This window comes from Asterias amurensis, chromosome 6 (genome assembly GCF_032118995.1).
Source record: "Asterias amurensis chromosome 6, ASM3211899v1".
NCBI classification, from domain to species: Eukaryota; Metazoa; Echinodermata; class Asteroidea; order Forcipulatida; family Asteriidae; genus Asterias; species Asterias amurensis.
The window spans coordinates 10,463,336-10,488,672 of record NC_092653.1 but is presented as its reverse complement, the minus strand read 5'-3'; the positions used below and the strand labels follow the sequence as shown (position 1 = coordinate 10,488,672).

General features: G+C 38.1%; 1 protein-coding gene across 6 annotated transcripts in view; it reads right to left on the bottom strand.

Annotated features, from left to right (window-relative positions):
- Positions 1-317: 317 nt before the first annotated feature.
- Positions 318-25,337, bottom strand: part of LOC139938437 (unconventional myosin-XVIIIa-like) — a 149,194-nt gene continuing 124,174 nt past the window's right edge. For 5 of the 6 annotated variants that reach the window (XM_071933963.1, XM_071933967.1, XM_071933966.1 and 2 more), the window contains one exon: positions 318-7,178. In XM_071933963.1, the coding sequence (XP_071790064.1) occupies positions 6,953-7,178 (226 nt within the window). In that variant the 3' untranslated portion in view covers positions 318-6,952. The remainder of the gene's footprint in view (positions 7,179-25,337) is intronic. The other variant, XM_071933969.1, reaches the window with a different exon arrangement.

The following is a 25,337-nucleotide window of genomic DNA, read 5'->3' as shown; positions in this document are numbered from 1 at the left end:
ATAAGTCGACAAGTTTTTGAGAAGAAAAAAAAACCCCGACAATCACAAAGCAATGTTTTCAGGAGACTCGCGAGACGAAAATTACGTTTGTGAAATTGTTTTACTAAATTCTCAAAAACTACAGCACCACAAGGGAAGCTTTCCACCATCATAATCTTTGTGTAATTCAAATGTAAACTTTGTAGGTTTGTCTAGTGTTGTATACAAAAAACACCTAAGCCCATAAAATCAAAACTATATACACCACAGTGAGTTACCTGAGACTCTTAGAAATAACATTCTGACAAAAGCTCACTCCAAATTCTTTAGATGCAGTTTTTACTCGGTATTTATTAAAGAATATTTACAATAGAATACTAACTTACTTTACATTGAATATTATTATGCTTTTTAGGAAAAGATAGACTTGGCGAGGACAGAATAATTTTGATATATATAACATAATATACTAAATGACGAGTAACTGTAATAACACACACGAACAACAAAACCTTCTGCTGCACGCCTCTATGATTGGAAAGGTGCATCATTTGTCCACGAAAGCACATGTTTCTGCACTTTAAAACTGCCATCCCCCACAATTTTCATGATTTTTTTTATAAGGATTTCTTTTTTTGTATCGGAAAAAAACCCAACTTAATTCCCCTTTGAAAAGCACTACGACAGTGTTACTTTCGTAGTGCAGACAAAACAAATAATAATTCTAGCTAAAAATCTCAGCCCATTGCAAAAATCTGCCACATCGGTTCACAACAAACGAATTTTCTCGAAATTTAGTTTAAATGCGAAAAGTGTATGCAAATAGTATCATTCCTAAATGTTAGCCATGTCCAAATTGGCCGTTCCGGGGGTAGAACCACGTTTAGCAACACCAGCAGCAGCCGCAGCCGCTGTAGCCGTGGCCGATTCGGAAACGAACTTGCTGTCATCTTTCAATGACTAGTTCAATATTGATTCAAATTTATGCTGTACACGGTACTTCAACATTTACTTTAACAGCAAGTTGCATTTGACTCTTCCTGACAATTTGACCATGACTGCATTCGTTTTAATAAAAGCGACAGGTGAGTTTGAGAGGTTGACAATAAGAAAGACAAAAAAGGGGTCAACGTTCCGGTAAAAGCTTTGGAGGAAATTGGGCCGTGTTTAAATTGAGACTCTTGGTAAGGAGGCAGTCTCCACTGGACCACAGCAAATGTATTTTTTTTCTTTCTCGCCGATGTCGACTGCGCACCGGCCACCGCCGCACTTGCTAGACTTGAGTTTATTGATCTTGCAGTTTGCAGTGGATATGTTTTGGTCAACCGATTTTAGGAAGTTTTTAGGACGCCACATATTTTATATTAATAATCTCCCTTAAAAAAAGTTACGAATAATATTGTACATTAGCAAATGATGCACATGCATTCTCCTATTACACTAAAGTTAAAACAACCAAAACGTTAAAGAGAGAAACACAAAACTTCCATGGCCTGGGAAAACAAAAAGTACACGATTAACAATTTCATGTTTTTTTTTTAAATACCTAACTTTAAGTCTAATAATACAAATAAATGTCCACATTTAATAAAGATTACCAACGTTGTCTGTCGGTCATTTTAAAACAGTGGGTGCTCGTTTTGAAGCAGGAGAACAATCGCAAGCATGAGAAAATTATCAGGCCATCCTTGTTTTTAGGAATCAATTTGTACTTTCTATAACATTTTCCATGTTTACGAGCCACATGGTATATTAATATTAATAACAAAATAGTATAGACAACCTGTTTCATAAATTCATCGCTTAAATTAATACTTTGAATTAATACTTGACTTCTTCATTATTACTGTTGGAAATTACCACCCCTGCCTTTTGGGGGCGGGGCAACCCTATAAAAAGGTGGTTTATTTTATCAGGTTGACTTAAAAACAACTAACCATAACTGAGGTATGAACATTTTATTTATATAATAACCGACTGAGCTGCAGCTAATTTAGAGCTGCGGTTAAATATATATATATATATATATATATATATTAGGTTTAGGGAAGTTGATATAATTCCATTTGAATGCCTCGCGGGTTAAATATACATGAAAGATAATCGTGGGTTTGGGGATACCACTAGCCCTGGCGGCCTCACACTTTCGTAATACAGAGGGCAAAGGGCTTGGGATACCACGATATATGATGTGAACATCCTAAGTAATGCAACGTGTTGCTCGGGTTTACACCCATGTCATTTCATACAGAACATAAGTGTAAGGATGGATTGCGTGACGTCATTGACCGCCATCTTTGATGAAACGTGCACGCAAGAAAGGCTATAATTGGCTGAGAGTTGTGGCGCAGCGCGTATACACGTGCACTTTTTCCCGTTGTTTATCATCAAATATAGCGGTCAATGACGCCCCGTATAATTATACGCTCTAGGGTTTGACAACCAAATTAGCTTAGAGCAAACATACAATGAAGCATGAACAGCAAGTTGACAAATTTAATTCTTGAACATGCGTCGTAGCTTTATGTAGTATAGGTGTAAACAGGTATTTAAACACGTAGCTCTTTGCTTTGCAGTTGTTTTCATGCTCGGGGTTATAGGTATCCTCTATTGGAGAAGGTGTAATACGCGGGGTAGATGTGTACCCCAATTGAGAGAGTTTGGCAACAAGCGAGAGCCAAACCTACAGACTGGGTTACTCTCAGTCAAGGATATACTAAGTTAGGCACCATTGATACCCCAATCAGGGTGAACGTATAATATTCAGATTGGGTAACTTGTGTGATAACGAACCTGTGGTTCGTGCTAGCAACAGTTTCTCTGTCAAATGGTACAATTTACACCCCAATCAGAAGAACAAAGTGTCAATCGGGGTAAAGGTATACCCACATTGGAATAGTTCGGCTTATAGTTCGGCTTATAAGCCACCCTATAGCAGTAATGGGTTACATTCTCCTAGGGATCTCCAAAGACTATACCAATGATATCCCTCACTGAGAGAAATATGTTCCAAACAGGGTAGTACACGTTTACCCAAATTGGGGTGATAATAATATGATGCGCCCAAAGGGAAGCCTTTTAATATTATAATAAATCTTTTATAAATTTGTATCAATTAATTTCCAAAGATTATACTATCAGTTCAACGATCATGCATAGATTTACCTCCACACTTTACTAAACTTATACACTTTACAATATTTACATCCAAGTATTTACACCAATATAGCAATCATTTTTTTTTATTTTTTTTTATTAAATCAGGTTATTCAGCATTATTTTGAAGTGAAGCAGAAAATGGTCCAACATCAAGTTTCCTCTTTTACTTCCAAATCGTACAAAAAGAGCTCTATATAAAAAAAAAGACTATAGGTAAAGTAATATGTGTTCATGTTCATAACATGTGTTAACAATTCATCCCAAATTTGGGTTACCAACAATGTTCCGACAACCCTAATGTTCCAACGCACCAAATCTTCTTTTTCGAAACCACGGCTTCGGCTTCAGGCTCCGTCATCTCGTCTGAAGCCCTGAGCATGTACGCAAAGCAAGCTCATTATTTTCCTAACAGCGGGGCCAAGCTAGCCTGAGCCGAATCCGGAGCCGAAGCCGATGATTCGCAAAGGGCCGACGTTTCGACACCCTTGTGTTCAGTGACTCTCAATCTGACACTCAGTCTCGTCATACATCGACGTAAAAATGAGGAGAAACACTATTTACCCAAACGAAGACAATAATGCAGCATGGTATAGGGATCAGCGGCCATTTAACGAGGATGATTTGTTGTATTTACCCAGCACTCTCCCAGTCCCACACATCACTTCGAATACAAACCCCCAATTATAATACTGACAGCGGCTCCGTATATGTAACAGGTGCGTCAAACCTAGCACTAATAATCTAGAAAGAGATTTTGTCTACGTAGAATGCATTACCGGGGCAGAACCAAAACAGGCAAAGACTCTTGCATTGGACTTTGCTCAGTGACTGAGCGTAACGTGATTAGCCACGATGTAAAGTGCCTTATTATAATCATCACATCAGAGAGAGTGTTTCGCTAATTCTTCTACACCAACATTTGCGGTGGAGAGAGAAAAAACAACAGAAATGGCAAGCAAAAAGAGCATGCGATCAATGTTGATTTAGAGAGACACGGAAGGGGGAGGGGCTTGGGTGTAAATAGCAATCAAGCTAATAAGCGTCTTGTTTTGACGGGTAACTGAAGAGGATTTCTAGCGAACTGACATTTTGTGATTAATGTGGAGCGCTATACGAGAACATGACTTCAATAAGATTGCCGTCATCTCACACCCACAATGAGCTGGTGTCACCAAGTGTTCACGTAGCACACCATTTAGTTCTGTCACTATCGTGGACGTGTTCAATAAATGCAATTTCAACAATGCATATATCAAAGTAGGTACCAGACTATTTAACCCTTCCAACCTCGATTTGGTAACTTTGGTGTATATGACAGGGGGGAAATGCGAGAAAATATATGTCTCTAGCCTATAGAATGTTGGTATTTTCTTATTTCAATTAACCCTAAAGTGATTTTCCTGCCCACGAGTATCTCGGGGTGGAATTAAGAGGATGCGAACACTCCTGGCAAACGGCTCAAGAGTCCGGGCCCGCCACCCGCATACGAGAGGTTTGCAGAGTCTGTGCACCACCAGACATACAAAACTACAAGAAGTCTATTTCTTCCTCCATGTTTGGACACAATCTCTTTCTCCCTTGGGCGACTGCTGTACTGTGTTCAAGAAACATTAAAGGGTCAAGAGATTTTGAGAAAAATCTGATATCAAGAAAAATCTTTAAGAATTGCACGCCTGATGTCCCGTGGTGTTTTTTAATTAATTGTTTTTTGAGAAGACATGGTGCAGTGAATTTTTCAGCCAAACACTTAATCAGCAATACATGACGACGCGGTCGGGTGCAGAAACGGTGTAAAATGAATGTCTTTGATTGATCTATGTGCCACGGTAGTCAGTGAATTTCCTGTAAGTTCAATACATTGGGCTCACTCAGACTAGACAAGACCATCTGTCTCTGTGTAATTACCCCAGAAGATAATTATAAAACGCTTCGTGTTAAAGTGGCTGAACATATTATGCAAAATCGTGAACAGGAAAATGGTGAGCCGTTTAAATTTTCTATAGACCACACACAACCTCAAAGTTTCATCCAAATGCTCGACGTTTTTGAAAAAGGAATTACGTTCTCGCGCAAAGAAACGATTCCTAGAAAGTTTGACCAACTTTTGGGTCATTCAATGGCAGTCAGTAGGAGGGTTGACTGTGTACTGTGTAGATGCATTCACAACAAGTATTGCAGGTGTTTGATTTGAATGGTCAGACAGTAAAAGGGTCGACCATGTACTGTGTGGATGCAATTGTCACATTATATCATATTACATTGCACTCATCCGTGTAGTCTTTTATCAAAACACTTTTTGAATGGTTCTAACAAAACATTTGGAAAATGTTCTTGTTTTCACTTCTCAAGATAAAAGCAATATATCCAAAATGAGTCCGGAAGGTGATATCGTCTGGTACCTTAGTTTTGGTTATGTGTTAAATACAATTTGCAGGCCGGGCGCACGACAGAGATGGTTGACGCATGATAGAAAGAACACAGGCAGTTCACTGCACTTGGCCATCTGGTTTGATATCAAGAAAAATCAAACAGACGCTGATTGCTTATATACATGACAGCTGAATCTGAACTTATCTGGAAATCCCCCTCAATATCATATCGCGATTAGACTTTAAGCTCTGGCTGGAGAGAGAAAAATGGTCATGCATTCAAATAAGGAGTATGTCTAATTATTTACTTTCAAATAATCTATAATTTGGAAGTCTCCTTAAACCATGAAGTGTAATGTACTCAGCGATGTTTTCCATATAGTCGGGGACTAGACGGGAATGTGCAACCGTATTTACTCGTACATAAAAGGCGGACTCTGATGGGTGCACCAAAAGGAGTTGGCTACATACAGAGGAAGTTAAACAGGCCAAGCACGTACCCTGTCCACATCGAGATGTTCCCCGTAAAAGGTTAGCTTGTAATGTGTCTATAAAACGACTTTAAATCATGCACACAGTTACGCACCGATTGCCATCAGAGCCAGAAAAACATTCGACCAAAAATTTTCGGCTGAAAGGAATCTTTCATGAAAATTTTATGCGACGCTCCATGCAAAAAAACAGACACTCCTCGGTAAAACTCAAAACTGGGTTTATTTGCTGATCAAATACATGAGAAACACAGCTTTCAATTGTTAGCCGACTATGGTCCAACGGGTGTTTTAGTATTTCAAAGCATATAATGTTAAAGACATCACATCACATTGAATTCAAGGTTCAGTTGTCTGCACTTTTAATGCCATTTCAGTTATTCACAGAACTCTCATTTTGCATTGGATTCCATTGACATCATTTTTTTCGCATTACGTCTCATGGGAATACCACACTTAGAAAACTTGAAATATTAAAGCATACTGAGTCTTTTAAGACCGTTCAGGTGTGAGTTTCTTAAAGTGAATGCAAACATTGGAATAGCTGAAAGGAAAATTTTCAACCACATTTAATGCTTCGCAGACCTTGAACTTTTAGAGTCAATAAGAGGTGCGTAAAATACATCAACTATGGAAGCGAATGAAAAACACATTCTTGAGGGCCTCTTCACAAGGCAACTTTTACAGGCAACCAACTGCAGTGCATGCTACAAATCTAGCTTTAGTAGCACATGAGTAGTTTCTCTAACAATGTCTTGCGAACCCAAGAAACATATGTGAACATTCAACATAAGGTCCTTTTGGTTGGTGAGCAGTTTGCATTTTCTTAGAACTGGTTGCCTGTAAATCGCACTCCATAGGCCTAAGTCGATTAAGCAGCCATAATTATATATAAAAAATACAGTCATATAAATTGCTTCGAATATTTAAGACAAAGAGCTTGTTATTTCATTCTCACAAGTAGTCCGGATTGACGACAAAGCCTTTCTTCTTGGTTCCTGTGTGTGTAGTAAGCGTGGAGTCCTTTTCCTCCGAGTGTGGCGAGGAGCAAGCGAGGAGATCACCGGAGTCTTTACTCCCCTTACTGTCCTCGCTGTACATACTGCTAGGGCGGGAGGTACTCCTTGGCTCGAAATCCTCCTCATCGGAACTTGCGTGGTTGACTGTGTACTTGGCTTTCCTGTTGAGGAGCGATTGGAAGGGTGGTTGATTAGAGGGTTTGAGTTTTGTTCATGACATGAATCTCTTTTGTGAATGATTGCATGTAATATATTTTACCGGTAGAGGTGTCAGCTGCATAAAGTGTGTGAGAGAAAGAAAGAAGAAGAAAAAAAAAACACGGAGCGATGTTTTCATATAGGAGAGTCGCGTAAATTCAAGTACTGGTATTGGTAAATACGTTGTGCATGTTAAAATAATCTTGGTACCCTGAGTCAACATTATTTTCGTGACATTGTTGTACTATTTTTCACAAAATCTACAGCATATCACCAAGGAATATATTTAGGGAAGCTTTCTACTATAATTGTCTTTAAACCGTGTAGGTTTAATGTAAATATGTTGATAAAGTGTTTTGTGACCTACAAAAGGTACCTACATCCTGTAATAAAGGAGTGATTAATGTAGGTTGATCTGCTGATCGATGACCCTACATGGTAGGTGAAGTGCTTGGTGGGATGAGTAAATAAAACATTACGGGCTGATTGATTAGTTATTATAGCGAATTATCTGAATTTAGTTGATTGGTTAATTGATGTCGGAATTGATCTATTGGAAATCGATTACGTGGTGATATCTACATTAGGTGAATCTTGAGATTACTTTTCGATCAATTTAATGACGGATCGGTAATAATTAACATCCAACAAATAGTTCATATTAGACGCCAAAGAGTGTGGAGTCGGCTATCTCTTAACGGCCAAGGATATATCATTGTTTGAAGCTTCCCGTTGCTTGTTTCAAGTAAGTTTATATGCTATCAGTTATTTTGAGTAGTTACAAATAGTGTCCACTGACTTTAATTAAAAATCCATGATTGGTTTGTAAAGCACTTGGCTGTACCGATTTCAATTGCTTGACGCGGCTCAACACAAAAACCAATTTTCTCGCTAAGATGGCTGGCGTCTATCTATCAAAACACACATCTTAATGTTTAGTTTCACGGACAGATGATAACAAGTATTTACTGGAACGAACTCAAACACTCAGAATCTCTTCCAAAGATCGTTTGCCAAACAGTTTGATTAACAGTCATGCAAATCAACATCAGCCGTGCTTAGCATACAACAAGGGCCCGGCTTCATAGAGCTGTTTACATGTACAAAATGTAATTGGTACCCTGCTTAGTCGTGCTTAACAGAAAAATTTCAAGCATTATATGCTGTAGCAGCTTATTTATGAAATTGGGCTCAGGCAAAACTATTTCTTAAAACAGCTCAAAAACTTAAGTTTTTCATAAATTAAAGGAATACACATTGGATATTAACACATCAAGGGTAGGGTTAGACAACAACAAGTGATTGACTACAGTACATTTCCCTAATGCTGCTTAAAAAAATATTTATATTAACGATGAACAAACAGCTGCTTCTGCAAACTGTACCCCAACAACAAATAATCACATGATCATCTTAAAAACTTACGTGCTTTATAATCATGGAAACCGTATTCGGGCTACAACACTTTATATAATATGCTATTGGTTCATAGCCACCAATATTGTTTCTTAAAAATAGAAACTTTGATTGGCTGTTATTTTCCCGTTTCTTTCTGGATCCTTCCCTTAATCCCTTTCCCCTCTCTTTTTCTATAAATGGATATGTATTTGTTTGTACTTGTTTTATGCCTCTGAAGAAGGTCCGGTTTGGATCGAAAGCTAAGGCCATCTACCCTATTCATTATATAATATTTATAAACATTACCTAATGTATCTGCGAAACCTAACATGTAAAGTCTATGCCACGAGGTACGGTTTTAGGGTATGCGTGTGGGTAAGACAATTAGGTATTGTAGCATGGGCGAGTTACAACACGGTGTCTATTTTGGCAACATGATACGGGCCAAGTTCGACACAAGAACCTTTTGGCAACTTGCGGCTGGTGTTTAATGGGTACCAGGCACTATATCAACTCCAAGTCGATAAAAGGTCCTTGTGCGAACCTTGTTTTCTAGTTAAGGGCACTGGGTTTCAGATGATTTACTGACGAGGTATGATGTTTCAATATGTCGCTTTTTAGGACGTTTTTTCTGCTTTCTGTCCCTGAAACTTAAATTAATTTACGCCAAGTTCAAATCAGGTTTGGTGGCAACCTTAGAAAAAAAGTTCCCTTTCGGCACACCCCAGTCTTGTGTACACCCACTGTTTGATTAAGATCACACCGAGATCAGGCGAAAGGCTCTTTAGTGCTTACTATCTTGGTGCTCACCGGAGCAAGACAAAACTTCACAAGTAGACATTTAAGAACGAGCTAGAAGCAGCCAAGCGTGTCCAACGATCTAGAAGAGGCGACTGTAGACTCCCACAGGAAATCAGACAATGTGCATGAACAGATTAACCATCTCCCCCGCCCCACCAACGAAAATAATGACTTTGGTTGATAGATCTGGTGTCAAAGATGATTCATTATTCAGTTCTCATCCTTTTCAAAAGCCTTCTGATTATAAAGAAATGTGCAACATTTCTGAGAATTTAATAATTAACAAACTAAATGGACAGATTGATTTATGTGATGGCTCTTACTTCACGTTCCATTTACTTCCAGCCCATGAAGTTGATAAAGTTATGAAGGATCACTGAGCAATGCGGTTTAGCATTGTGTCTGAACTCTTTATCTAGGGATGTGATTGGCTGTTGAAAATAAACCTCAGAACTAAGAGTGCAAAAAGGGAAAGCTTGCGAGCATAATGTGTGAAAAGCTTGTAAGCGCGAAAGCTTGCGGGTACAAAGCCTGCTTACAGACATTTATCTTTGGTTAAAAAAGCCCTACTCTGCTACTTGGGGTGATCCATTTGGTTTGATTACCATTACACATTTATACAAGCACGCATGCAGTGCATTAATCTTACTCTGGGCGCTGAACATGGCATTAGTAATGGACAAATTACAAAAAAAAGGAACATCATTTTAACATTTGGCTTTATAGGAACAACGATGAGACGTGCTGACTGAGACACAAGAACAAAAGTTCAGTTTCCAGATGTTGGGGACAAACAAACTAGATAGGGACTGTAAACCGCATCAACATGCACGGCTCCAAGTCTGAGAAAACAAAATAAACACAAGGGCAAACACTACGGAAGGTATTGACTTATTCATTTAGTAATCTTCCACACAAAATACTCTCAAAAATACACACACTTATGTGTTGAATCCCATGGGTAACGCATCTCTAATCCCACCATGATTGCTACATGTCCAGCAGTGCAACCAACTTGTATATATTGGTCAAATTTGTAGCGAAAATGTACAGAGCCTGAATAAAATAAGCATATACCCGAGATTCTCACTGACAAACTCCAATTAATTCCATCCAAGTCGGCATTTCATAAAAAAAAGGAAAAATGAGGAAACAAAAGCAGAAAAAAACCTCAAGATTTAAAGGCCTTTCTAAACGATATAGCTTTTTTCCCCTAATCAATATTCAAGACCCGTTTGGAAAGAGTACCCACCGACTAGCCACGGAGCTGAGACTGATCATTCGTCTTACAACCGAAAAGGAAAGAAGAAATACAAAAATTCCAATTGGGTTATAGGATTGGTTTGGCGCCGTGTAACTCAGACCTGTAGCTAAACCTTTGTATCCTGAGAATCGTAAAAACCATTATTAGCGTAATTGTGTCGCCCTATTGTCGTTAATGACGGCAATGGCCTAGTGGCAAATCATGTAGTTGGGAATGTCCACGTTCTCAGAAAAACTTCACAAAGATGATGGGCCATAAAACTATTACTGCAGCACTTTAAATGGTTCTTTTAATAAATGTATCTCCCACGGCAGGAATTTTGTACGGAAGCAATCTGAATCAATTGACGGCGAATGTCGTTTGAGAAGGTTGGCCGATTTTGCCCGAGAATTTTTGTTCAGTGATTGTTAAAAGATGTGACAATATTGTAAAAATCAGTCCTATACAATGAGTCGACAAATATCAAATAAATTAAAAAATAAAATAAATAAATAAAATAAATTAAAAACAAATAACAGTTTAATACTGACATAATCCTTTATCAACAGGTGTCTCAAAGCGTTTTTATTTTATTTAACTTATTTCGAAGATAATTTTGCCTGGTTTTTAAATTATGGGGCATTAAGGCACTGCGTATGGAAGATGAGGCAAAATGTGCCTCTAAACCCAACCCTATTCCTAACCCAACCATGCCATAACCTTTAGGGGCAAGCACCCCTTTATTTAATGGTGAGTTTTAAGTTCACAACACGGGACCACACATCCAATCCTTGCTCAAGTGTCAAGTGCAGATCTCAAAACCCCTGAAAAGAGAGACCAGAACTACTATACAAAGGGCAGGCTTATTATTGCCTGCGGTCTGCGCCTCCGTGTATCTCAAAACACCCCTCAAGACACTGGGCACTTTGGGTAACGACTCAAAAACGAAGGTTAGCATAAACAAATTACTTTGAATCGAGAAATGGAGAGCTCTGTAGACAATGTTTGAGAAAGAGGTAATTTCTCACTAAAATATTCGAATTTGAAAAAGTATGATTTGTGCAACAAGGGTGTTTGTTTTTTCAATGACCAAATTATCAAAAATTTTCACAAATTTGTAATTTTATGCATGTTGGGATACACCACGTGATAATAATGGTATTTGACAAATACCAAAGGAGTCCAGTGCCTTCAAGATTTCCTAACGGAGGTGCCCTTGTTCCTTGCCAATTCAAAAAGATGAAATTCCAGTCTAGTTAAATATTCATCTCGACCGTGCCAAGCCTCAAATTCTCTATTAAAACTTCACACATTTGTTTCGTCCCTAATGCCTGTCACTGCCAGCAGGTGCAAAACTTATTCACGTCACATCAATCTACTATCACGGAAACCATGTAATTTGAAATGCCTTTTTAAAGTCTAGGGTAAAAAGCTTTAAGCCGAAATCTGATTTTTTTTTTCTTCTTCATAAATTGCTCCAAGATGATGATGATGATGCATTGACAGGTAGGTCTTGTGACATGAAGTGTATATATTAGCTTCGATATTATTAAGTGTATATTAACCAGATGGTTCAAACGAGGGGAAAAATATTTACAAAGAGGATGTGAGGATGCAGTGTATAACCCCCACATATTGCATGCCTTTTGTATTGACAATTGCTGACATTTTTGAAGCAAACCAGCATCCATTCTGTTGTTGTTGAGATAACCAACAGTAACAGCAAATTAAATAACACAAAATAACAATATAACGAAAAAAAAAAATGATCAGTGCAAATAAAACATAAAAGGTTGGTATTTTGTGCACATCGCATCGGCTTTGTTTTTGGTGATGGCACTCGAAACAAGGAGCAGACATGTTGAGATTTCATTTTCTTCACTTTTAATGTTCCTCTGCGAGAGTGGAGCTATAATTTTTTTTTTATAAGGGTCAAGATTCCAGACGTAATTTTTGAGAAAAAGTTATTTTCCACTAATAAAATGTTTAATTTTGATTTCGATACCTCAGAATTAGATTTTTAGGTCCCGAAATTTAGCATCTGAAAACACACAACTTCCTATGTGATAAGGGTATTTTTTCTGCCATTTTTATCTCACATTTTCGACCACCAATTGAGGTATGTTAGTTGGGCATATGTTGAGATACACCAAGTGAGAAGACTGGCCTTTGACAATTACCAAGAGTGTCCAGTGTCTTTAAACATGTCACTCAGAAGCATGGTTCAGTATAACAAACAAGACAGAATGGAACATCTCAAGATTCCAGACTGATTCTCATTAATACTTTTTAGAAATCTATCCTGCATCCCGCAAGTGATATTGCTGCTACACAACAATTTAGCAGAGTAAATGGTGTAAGTTTCTTCTGAAGACGAGCAGAGTATACTGTTCGAAACATCGAGACCACACTGGTTCTTCTCAGAGCCAACACTCACAGAAAAAAGATATATTTAACATGGTTGTGCCCGCAAGTTTACTGTTTAGTATTTACAGTTACTTCTAGTTTAGCAGAGGGTTTACGATCCCTTTAAATTCCATTTTGGTATGAATTGACAAATGATCAAACCACGCTGTTCCTTAATGGATTCTACTATTGACTCATTTTTGTCCTGATCCACTTTGTGCTGACGCAAACGTAAAGAAGAAAAAACAAATAACAATTTGCAGACATTAGAAATCACTAACACAATTTAAAGCTTGCTGCCCGAAAGAGGAAGAAAAAAAATCAGACATCGGTGGGCGTCCCCAATTAAATTAGAAGACTCCGTGATTTAAAGGCACTGGACACTAATGGTAATATTACTCAAAATAATTGTTGGCATAAAAACTTTACTTGGTAACAAGCAACGGAGAGCTGATGATAGTATAAAATATTATGAGAAACCGCTCCCTCTGAAGTAACGTAGTTTTTGAGAAAGAAGTAATTTTCCACTAATAAAATGTTTGAATTGGATTTCGAGACCTCAGAATTAGATTTTGAGGTCCCGAAATCAAGCATCTGAAAACACACAACTTTCTGTGACAAGGGTATTTTTTTTTTGCCATTATTGTTTTCGACCACCAATTGAGTTGGAATTTTCACAGGTATGTTAGTTGGGCATATTATGTTGAGATACACCAAGTGAGAAGACTGGCCCTTGACAATTACCAAGAGTGTCCAGTGTCTTTAAACATGTCAGTCAGAAGCATGGTATCAGTATAACAAACAAGACAGAATGGAACATCTCAAGGAACCCGAAGACGGAATACTTTCCAAGGGGAAAAGACTTGAAGTCTGTCGATTAAAATAGTTTTATCTTGAGACAGTGTGAATCAAATCACACTCTTAAGTCTCTCCTGCAAATTGGAGATACATTTTTCTGAGAAAATAAAATGGAGAATGGCTGATTCATTAATGTTAATTCAAGTCTCTGTTGGGAAACAAGAAAGGAAAAGAAAAAGATACAGTAATGACAAGTGTGCGGCACCTAAATGCAGCCCGGGCCCTAAATGTAGCCTGACCTAAATGTAGCCCGAAACATGTATCTAAATGTAGCCCAGACCCAAATGTAACCCCAAACATGTACCTTAATGTAGCCCGGACCTAAATGTAGCCCCAAACATGTACCTAAATGTAGCCTGACCTAAATGTAGCCCCAAACATGTATCTAAATGTAGCCCAGACCCAAATGTAGCCCCAAACATGTACCTAAATGTAGCCCGGACCTAAATGTAGCCCCATCTACATTTAGGCTCGGGCTACATTTAGGTGCCGCACAGACGAGTAATACATGTGGACAAATCCTAAGTCAAGGGAACATAACATAATTGTTTTTCTAACAAAACAGTGTAACAACATTATGTAATCCTCCATATACATGAACTGACAAACATGTAGTTTGAGATCGATCGGGCATCTGGTTCACGAGAAAAATAGTGAACGTATCAGACATCAATTATGAATCATAAAAAGCTCACGATACGCTCCAAAACGGGATGTTACTTTTATTTGTTTCTCATCAAGACATTTCAGACAACAAATATTTCAAGGGATGTGTCATTCGTTAAATAAAAAAATTTTTAAGGCAAAAGTTTATTCTTTCTAAAGTCTTTTTTTCTTGGTTCCCGCTGGAAAAAAAATAAAGTAAAAAACAACCTGGAATTTGAGACACAAACACGGCTGGCAAAAGCTATAATTACACAATCTCTCTTCCTGAAAACACAGAATTGTGTGATAATGTTAGAGGTAAAAACTATTATTATCGCCGGATTCTTTTTGTGAGCTGAGAACCAGGTGGCTGGGGCTATCTGCACCTGTCGCTGTGTAGTGTTAGAGTTTCCTTCTACCGGATAAGATTCAACGGGATGTATACAATTGATCGAGACGGAGACCCAGTAGCCGATTTAAAGTGACGGGTTACCCGAGATGGTCGGCAATCTGAGTTTGTATTTATGACAGAATGATAAAGTTTCACGGGAGTATCAATATAAGTTTTTCATAAAAAGTTATTATGTTTTTTTTAAGGAAAGATGGGTTGTGTTTATGACATAACGATTGCGACATAACGATTGCGTTCAGGAGGGTATCAAAAATATCAATTAACCAAACAAATTAAGAAAAAAATTGAAATCTGGCGATTGCATAAACGAAAAGACACAATCTGATAGTATTTGTTGCCAGAATGTGTTCAGCAAACAGTTGTTGGTTTTCGTATGCATTCACATCATGACGGAACAAGGAATTTGCAAAAATGAAAAGGCACAATCTGAACGGATCGGTTTGGCAACAGTTGTTGATTTTTCATAAGCATTGAACACTGAATTTAAGCAGCAATAAATTTGATCTTTGTTTCTAAAGTTGAAGCACTTGTCACACCGTTGATAAGAAAACAGGTGGAAACCAGTTTTAACCGTTCAGGAAACAAAGTGTAATCAACAAGTTAAATAAATAAATAATTTGGTTGTGCGCTGATCTGACATTGTGTTATAACTAGTTCCGTGTCCATGTTGATATGGGATATAAAATTATTGTAATAACTCCGCAGGTTTCAAACCTTAATTCCCAGGGCTTTGACTTCAAATAATCCCCGGTTTTTCACAGATTATTGTCGTACTACATTTTTCAATCAATACTTGATCCTTTATCAATCAATACACCGTGAAAGTTAATTCAACAACGTTTATTTTGTTTTCTGTCCTAAAACCCTTATCTCTGTTACGACAAGATTTCATGTTACATGTATCATCGCTTTTTGCTACGGCAATCTTGGTTTAATTTCCGTTTTTCCGCGTACATGACTCCCGAGTTACTGAGGATTAATGAATTCCGCTGCGAAAACAAAATACAAAGTTGCACATGATACGCCATTGCAAGTCAATCCTCCACATTTCGGTAAACCATGCCATCGCAAGCTTCCTTAGCCTTGCTCAAGGCAGTCGAATTATTCACTCCGAAAAAAGACCACCGCTGTATAAAAACCCACCCGTATTCACTGTGCGTAACATCGCACGACAATAAATAAATGTGCCCTTCGGATGGGACGTTAAGGGCACTGAACACTTTTGGTAGAATACTCAAAATAATTGTTAGCATACTTAAAAGAACGACTAATGGAGAGCTGTTGCAGTATAAAACATTGTGAGAAACAGCTCACTCTGAAGTAAGTATCTTTTGAGAAAGAGGTAATTTGTCAACCAAATACTATTAAAAGACTTTACCAAGAGAGTGTTGCATTTGAATAGAATTTCATTCCCTCAATAAGCTACGTAGAAAAGGTTGGCGGTAACACCATGTGAATTTCTCTTTGTAATGTTGGTTCTGAGAACCGGTGATTGACATTTACGAATAAGGGCAATTTTGACGAACTGCATGGTGGAATTAGGGCAAATCATGTGGGTAAATGGTCTTACACACAACACCCATAGGAAGGAAAATGTAAGATGTTGTTGAAAAAAAAGAAAAATTAACGGTAAAAAAATTGTTTAAAGAAAGAAAAATCATATTGAAATTGTATTATTTTTTTATATTTTATCTGGCGACATTTTTATGAGTGTCTGACACGCCTTCCGGTAGACAGTCCTTCAAGACATTATTATATTCAAGAAGGTGACCTCAGAAATCCCCTTTCACTTTCGGAGCAAAATTGCATACATCGTTCGGTGAAGTGTTTTCCTTTATCACATTAGGATTACTACAGATTTTTATTCTTCCTTCCTTCAAATTCGAAGTGATTTTCCGGAAGTAAACCAAAGATGAATGACACAGAAAAATCTTCAAATTTTCAGCATCACCGGCATCAGAATTACAGACTGGGACAAAGACTTGTTGAGTCTGGAGAGTCGAACGAAGGCAACAAGAAACAAAACGTGTAGAGCGGTCAGTAACACAGTCTTTAAAAGCGCTGGCGTCAATTTCACCAAACTCTTCCTTTAACTTAAGATTCATCTTGAACCAAGGATGCCTTAAGTTCAATTTCCATAGACGTTAGGACGCACTGAACCCATCCTAAGTTAGGACGAGTTACTCGTCCTACCTTGAGACAGGATTAATCTTAGCGTTTCGTGAAATCGACTGCGGGTTACATCAGGCAGGCAATGGTTGTCCGCCTTTGATGATCAACAACCACACAATGCATCACACAGAGGATGTCATGAAAAATATATCTGGCTGTCTGGTGACGATCGCAGATTTGATCTTTAAGTTACTAGGGTCACATTACAGACAATTTCCGGCCAAGGCTAGTTCAAGCATGGAGGAAGAAACTATTTTCTTCCTCCATGGTTCAAGCCAGACCTAAGCAGTTTTACAATCGTCTAAGGACGGTTTGGGATGTTTCGAGAACTAGTTGTGGTGTGACCAAGCCTTAATAGATCACAACTTCAAAATTCCTCAGCCTCAAAGGAATATTAAACTGCAATACAACAAAATGGCACGGCAAAGAGATTCAACAATTAGGGGTTAATGGCCAAGTGCTATTATCTTCAAGTACGCGCTAATCATCCAAACAGATTGGCAGAATGGAGTGGTGATAAAAACCTATATTGCACGGCTAATATCACTACCATGCGTATTGTGTGTTCTATGTCACGCGCCAAGTTTGCTTGAAGATAAATACGTTATCACACGCGCGCTCGTGGAAATACGGAAAATATATTTTTCCGTATTCCACTCGCGCTTGTGTGATAACTTATATTATGACCGAGTTCTTGCTAGTCGTTCAGCAGTGTGGAAATATCAAGTGGGTACTCAGGCCCTTACAGACTCTTGTTAATTTCAGATAATCGTGTCAAGTCCAGCTAAGAGCTGGAATCCATTCTGATCACACTCAAATTATAACTGGCAATTAATATTCATTGCATTTGAGAGGTCAGACACCGTCCTACTTCTCTTAGCAAATTCATTTTGTCTTCCTCCTGAAGACAGTCAGAGAATTCTGATCGAAACGTCGGGTTGTTAGACCATAGCTCAGTGCCTTGCTCGAAACACAAGCATAGTGAATAACAACCAACACTCTACTAAAAAAAAAAGCCATAAGAATTCAAAACGGAACAACAAGTAGGCGAACGGTACCGATGCATAGTTTCGACAATTGGAGTTTTCTCTAAAGGAACCCCTAATTTGCTGAAAACTGCAGAGGATTGTAATATTAAGTATTGTCTACATATTAATGCTTTTAATACCACATAAGACATGTTTTTCGCACAGCTCATAATCATTTTGTATTTATTGGAGAATTCCGAAAGCAAGAACACTCCCCCTCCCAAGGAAAACAAAACCCCAAACAAAACAATATCCAAAGCTTTACAATATCACCCCTAATTTAATACATTAATCGGTGTCATTTGAACGGCATTATCGCAATACTGCTGGTTACGTTGTGTTTATTTAGAACCCAGGCAGCGTAGACTACAGGTTAAGTTACACACGAGCATTCAATCAATCACTGCAAGCTACCTTATTGAACGCGTCATTCTACGATTAGTCAGCACACAATAAACAAATATCACCAAATTGGTTCCCCTACTCATGCCTCATTTAACAACAAACACTGCAACAACTGGGAGTAGAACAAATAAACTACAACAATGTCTATGCTGAGTAATTAGGCCGTTGGTTATGTGGCTAATGAAACAATGGTGCATCGTTGGATATAAATAATTTACATCAGTGTCCCAGAGCCTTGATGGAAGAGGGAACATTTACAAGAGGAAGTTTCCTCGCATGATCGAATCTCTCACCCATGTCACATGAGGCATTTTACAGGCCAGTTCCAGGCAATCTCAATGAAGATCAGTAATAATCTTGTAATCTTGTAATAATATTTGCCAAGTGACATTTGATTTAAGAAAGAAAAAGAAGACAGTCGACGGAAACAAAACTGCCACAAGATTGGAACTTGAGTATAGGATGTTTGGGGAGGGCGGCCCAAGCAAGGGTATTGACTATAAAATAAACAAATAAGGGGTACAAGTTAACTGTCTGAGTAAAGAGAGGGTAACATCTAACAATATTTATAAAATGCATCAAATGGAATCAAAGGTGAAGATACGGGCACTGAGCTCTACCCATCAGATACATATCAGCCAAACTTGCTTGTCAAATATCGTGGTGTTTATGACGTCACTGTACATTGAGCTTACCATCTCGCGCTAAGCGCTGTACCCATATAAGTACAAAGGCAGTAATGGGAACAAGATGGGGGAGATGGGTTAACTTTGCTGTTTGGTGAGTTGAGATTAAAGGTCGCGACACTTGTGTCCTTAAGCAAGACACTTCACCATGATTGCTTCGTAAAGTTGGGATGGCTAGTTCTTTCTGCTCTACCAGCCATGCTTCTAATAGCCCAACCCTACATCCGTATGGACTGTAAAGGGGGTAACCCTGTTAAAGCCCCAAGAGAAGATGGCAACGGCCCCTGGAAAAATAGGGTATTGAAACCCACTCCCTGAAGTGGCCTTCAGGCCTTGTGTGTCTGGTGACTTGCATGAACAAGAGGGAAAAAAGGAAGATACTCGTTTGTTAATCACTCTTACAAATCTTACTTGGTAATAAGCCTGCAACGGCTTTAGATATGTATAGCATTTTAACAAACAGTTCACTTCGGTGTAATGCGGCTATAGAAAGATGTCAGATTTTATCTACTGTCGGTAAAGTCTCTCAGATTGTGCGTAGACATATTCAATCCGGATTTTCTGCGATATCTCAAGAACGCCACCATTAAGTTTTCACACGTTCGTTTTGTTGTATACATTAAACAATTTGTGTATAGGCCTAACAGAAACATCTACACTTACACAAGATTACAACAATCCAAAAACCAAAAGGTATACTTTGCTTTTGAATCAAAATGCTCTGAGACTATGTTTCGAGCATAAATGATTAATGGAAGTACGACTGAATAATCATATATATAACATTAAAAAAAAAACGTTATTTCAAAGAAGCAATTTAGGTTGGCAGGGCGTTGACTCACTCAGACGTATTTAATGTATTGATGCATTCCTGACTGTAAAGATATTCCCAGATAAAAAAAAGGAATTAAAGAATCCTTGTAAAAGATAATTATGAATTATGTATTGGATTTCGTAATCCTCCCTTCGGTATGATTACAACCTCTTCACTAAAGAGACATTCAAAGGAAATATGTTTCACATTAAGTTTTTTCCACATTATCTCCGGGCGTTGCAAGGCTTTTTTTAGACATGTTTTTAAAATTGTAGTTTATTTCGTTACGAGACTGATTTATAAAACACCTTCAAACGGTTGAAAAGGTGCTGCGATGCATTCAGAAGTAACTGATTAAGGCATGTGACTTGTAAACCGCCCCCAATAAAAAAAAAAAACAAGATAAGAAAAAAGTTTCATAAGGACCCCATCTATCACTGAAAAATGACTGCATCGAAAAATGAATTTGGCCAATTTGAGCACATCTTCAACAGTGCATACGGTGCTGAGAAGTTTTCTACAAGTAAAACAAGCACTAATAGTTTGTGCCAATTGGTGTGGCACGACCAGGAACCGAACCCGAACACCCGGGCTTGAGTCCCGTGCACTTGACCATCGATCACGACACTCCAACATGAGACTTGTAGGGGGGTTGGGTAGGGAAATACATTCTCTTCAATAAATATCACACATAATCAGACTTGAAGCCCAGTCTACAAACAGTGCAGAAGGTTTTGGGATGTTTTCTGCAGGACAAAGCACTCATGGATGTGAGCCTTGCTCAAGAACGTGACCAGGACCCGAACCCAAACACCTGAGCTTGAGCCCAGTACACTTGAGCTTGAAACAAGTACATTTGACCGCAGACCACGAATGAGATTCAGGATAAAAATAAATCCCGTTCAAAAAACTTTATACAAACAAACTTGAAGGCAAGTTAGTAACTCAGAATATACTGAAAGGAAAGAAGGACAAAAGTATTTCAACAGGTGTAAAATGATCATTACATAACAGCCTCTTTGTGTTGACATTATTTTATGTATCTAATTTGTTAGGGGTGGACAATGGGACGAAAATCGTCACTAATCAGCTCCTGATAAGGTACATACAATTTTGTTAAATTTTATAACCAAGTGCACCGTGAGGTTAAAGGAAGTGGACACTATTGGTAGTTGTCAACGACTAGTCTTCACAGTTGGTGTATTTCAACATATGCATAAAGTAACAAACCTGTGAAAATTTCAGCTCAATCGGTCATCGAACTTGCGAGATAATAATGAAAGAAAAAACACCCTTGTCACACGAAGTTGTGTGCTTTCAGATGCTTGATTTCGAGACCTCAAATTCTAAACTTGAGGTTTCGAAATCAAATTCATGGAAAATTACTTCTTTCTCGAAAACTACTCCACTTCAGAAGGAGCCGTTTCTCACAGTGTTCTATACCATCACCCTCTCCCCATTACTCGTAATCAAGAAAGGTTTTATGCTAATAATTATTTTGAGTAACTACTAATAGTGTCCACTGCCTTTAAACAAAGGCAAAATTGAGTTGAAACTTCAGTCGCAAGTGAAGTTATTTAGAATATACTAGAAAGAAGGAGTACTTCCAAAGTGAAAAACTATCAACTCATAACTGCCTCTGTCTGTTTACACTCTTTTTTGTATCTAACTTATTTGAGGTGGATAATTGGAGAGAAAATCCTCATAAAGTCACCTCCTAATAAGGTACTTAAGAACTTTATTGTATACCAAGTGCACCATCAGGGGAAAACATGACAAAATTGATTTTGAAACTTCAGTCGCAAGTGAAGTTACTCAGAGAAGACAAAAAGTACTTCAAAAAGTGAAAAACTATCAACCCATAACTGCATGCCTCTGTCTGTTTACACTCTTTGCTGTATCTAATTTACTTGGAAGTGGATAAAGGGAAGAAAATCCTCATGAAATCACCTTTTTATAAGGCTTTATCAGGTGCACCCTGAGGTAGAAAAAGGACAAAATTGAGTTGAAACTTCAGTCGCTTAGACATGGCGACGGATGACATGCAGTGCTATCGATTGATCCTGCCCACACATTCATTAACACATAAAGTGCGTACGAACTCCTCGACACCTTTTGAGTAGCATAATGACATTTGATACTTGAAGTCTGAGGCTGGCCTGTTAAAGAATTGTCACCTTTTCTGTTTAACAGGGACACTATTACTTCTCACTTCGGTATGGATGAATACAGTAATCCCTTCCGTGGGTTTGATTTCATACGGCAATTTTCTGATGATAGTGTCAAAACTGTCAGGCGGACATGGGCAATGTTTTGCTCAAAAGGTCTCTCTGGCAATATAAAGAAAGAAACGAAATAAAATGATAAAATAAAGGTCACTTATGGAAGCGTGGAAACTGGCTATTTAAAATCACTCCACAATAAAAGCGAAAGAGCAAAGTTTAATTGCTTCTTTTTCAGCGTGGTCAATAAAGCTGAGGTTTCAACAATTAAAAAGCGTATAAAATAGCAGCTACTTTGAACAAAACAAAAGAAAACATGCCAGAATGAAAGCCTTGGCAGTGGCTAAGGCTAGACAACAAGTGTCTACTCAACAGCATTGCCCTAGAAGCCATTCAGCTAGCTAGCATTAGCCATAACAGAAGTCACCTCATCTCCTACACAAGCAACAAAATAATTCAAACTTTAGAGCTCCCAACATTTGCATCTTGCAATCAGGAAGAAATTGGCCAACAATCAGCAAGATATATAGAATTACATTCAATATAGGGGTAACATTTCAAAAATCAGGAATACTTTTAAATGTTACCATCAAAACAAGGAAGGATTGGTTTATTTTCTGCAGAATCATTAGAGTTGTTGAAAATTGTGGGAAAACACCATCAACGAACAAAATACCTGGCTAGTTGCCAGGCTGATATATCAACCGACAGAGAGCACAAAGGAAAACCAGAGAAGAAGAAAAAAAAAACAGAAAAAAACAATGATGATCCCGAAGGGATGATGCGATGAAAACAAGATTGACACAGGACGCAGAGCATTTGAAGACGTCCCATGCAAAACAAAAATATAACAACAGCTCAAAATGACATCATGAGAACTAATTGACAGCATAGAGGAAACAACATCTATAGCATTTTCAAAACACTTCCACCATGGGAGTGAAAATAAACCACAACCTTGAGAGAAACAAGGAAAAAATTAACAGTTTCACTCGAGAAAGAATGGTTATTACGCCAAATTCCCAGGGAGCTATATGGGTGTCGACAAAGTTGAGATCTCAACAATGGTTATTTGGAAACAATTTCTTTCAATGCATCTCTTTCACTTCTAGCCGGTAAACATTATTTAGACAGACACATTTTGAATGATGGGGAAACAAACTTCAGGAAAACCCAAGAGTAATAAACTTTTTCCAACATTCGCTGGAAAGGTAAATGTCAAATGCGAGCAAAACAGAAAGACCATTTCAAAGGGGAAGGATGCTACATTGTAGGGTCCGATCTTGGGCTAATTTTATCAGGAAATTTTGATTTGAGTTTTTAAACAATTTGGTTTTTTTCGCGTGCAAAATGTACTACAAATAAGTTCGTACAGCCAACAAGTTTGTATGTTGCATTTTTGTGTGCAATGTATGTGGCATCGTGCAAAAAGTATTAGAAAAAACATCATCTGTCCATGAAAGAACAACCGAAACAATACAATTTCTTTTTCATAGTGAGCCATACTAAAACAGATGAGGAATATAAACGATTGAAACCAATTTGTTATTTATCCAAGTCATTTACCTGCATTTCTCATTGAAAACCCTAAAAAAAAAATATGATAAGATAAATAAGACAATAGCGTCTCGTTCAACTGTTGAGCAACTACTAATTAGACCATCGAGAGAAAAAGGGCATTCTAATTGACAACAGGAATTGTCAAGTTCTGAAGTGTGTGTCCCACACCAATCAGGTAAGTATGTCTGTCTCAGCCTCACCACCTCTTGAAGAATGCCCTTCAGCACGTCTTCAAGACCACAGGGAATGCATTCCACTGTCCTCAGGCAAATCCCTGATGTGACACCTCTTGAAGGTACGCATCTCACAGATGATGAGGGGCAGGGTGTAAAGAGCAGCGTCACCGTGCTTGAAGGGCCCCTGTCTACCGCCTTTAAAGGCAATGGACACATTTGATAAATGTCAAAGACTAGTATTCTCAGTGATGTATCCCAAAATATGCATCAAATAACCAACCTGTTATCGAAGTTGCTTTCAGATGCATAAAGACTTCATTATTATTTGAGAAATTACCTATTTCTCAAAATCTACGTTACTTCAGAGGGAGCCGTTTCTCACAATGATCTATACTATCAATAGCTCTCCATTTGCTCGTTACCAAATAAGTGTTTATACAAACAATTATTTTGAGTTTTCACTATTAGTGTCCAGTGCCTTTAAGGGGGGGGGGGGGGGGTTAGAGGTCTTCATTAATGCTGCCTCCTCCACTGGGGTTGGTTTCTCCAGGTTAGGTGATCGCGATTCACAACAGCCACTTCAAGTCTTTTGATTACCGTGAATGTACTTTGTAGTTCCTATCGAACAGATGGTCTTTATTCCACTTGCAAAAACCTTTTTTTCTTCCAACTACACAAAACGACACCAGTTTTTTTTTCGCACTAAAGCTTTAGACCTTCCGGCTGTGAAATATTCAGTGTGAATACTTTCCTCCACGGTGAGGATTGTTCCATTGATTAAAATTGAATCCTGAAATTAGCGTCTTCCATTGCACGTCATTTCCGGCTAACTTTGTCCTAAGAGGTGTTCTCAGACATTATTAAAATGACTTAAGAATACTTTCAAATGTAGGGATCGATTTCGTTGACGTCATAATGCCGCCATGGACACCTGAGCACGCGCGGTGCGCAGAATGAGCCAACGAACAACCTTTTTTTACTTCCAGCCAATGAAGCTCTACTAAAATGACGTCATGTACATAAAGATCTTTTGAATGGAAAAACTTCCAAAATCCCTTCGCCCAATTTTCAATTATCTATTTACAATGTTTACCTTCGTCGGAACACCGCTTTCTCACTGTGGCCATTTCGATATGGCATAACAACTTGATAAGGAAAGCAATGAGTCAAACATTACAAATAAAAAGCATCCAACTATAGACACCATAAAATCACATGAAATAATATTTACAAACACAATTTTTTTAATTTTTTTTTTAAAATAAAATAACACAACTTTCAAATAGATTTAAAGAA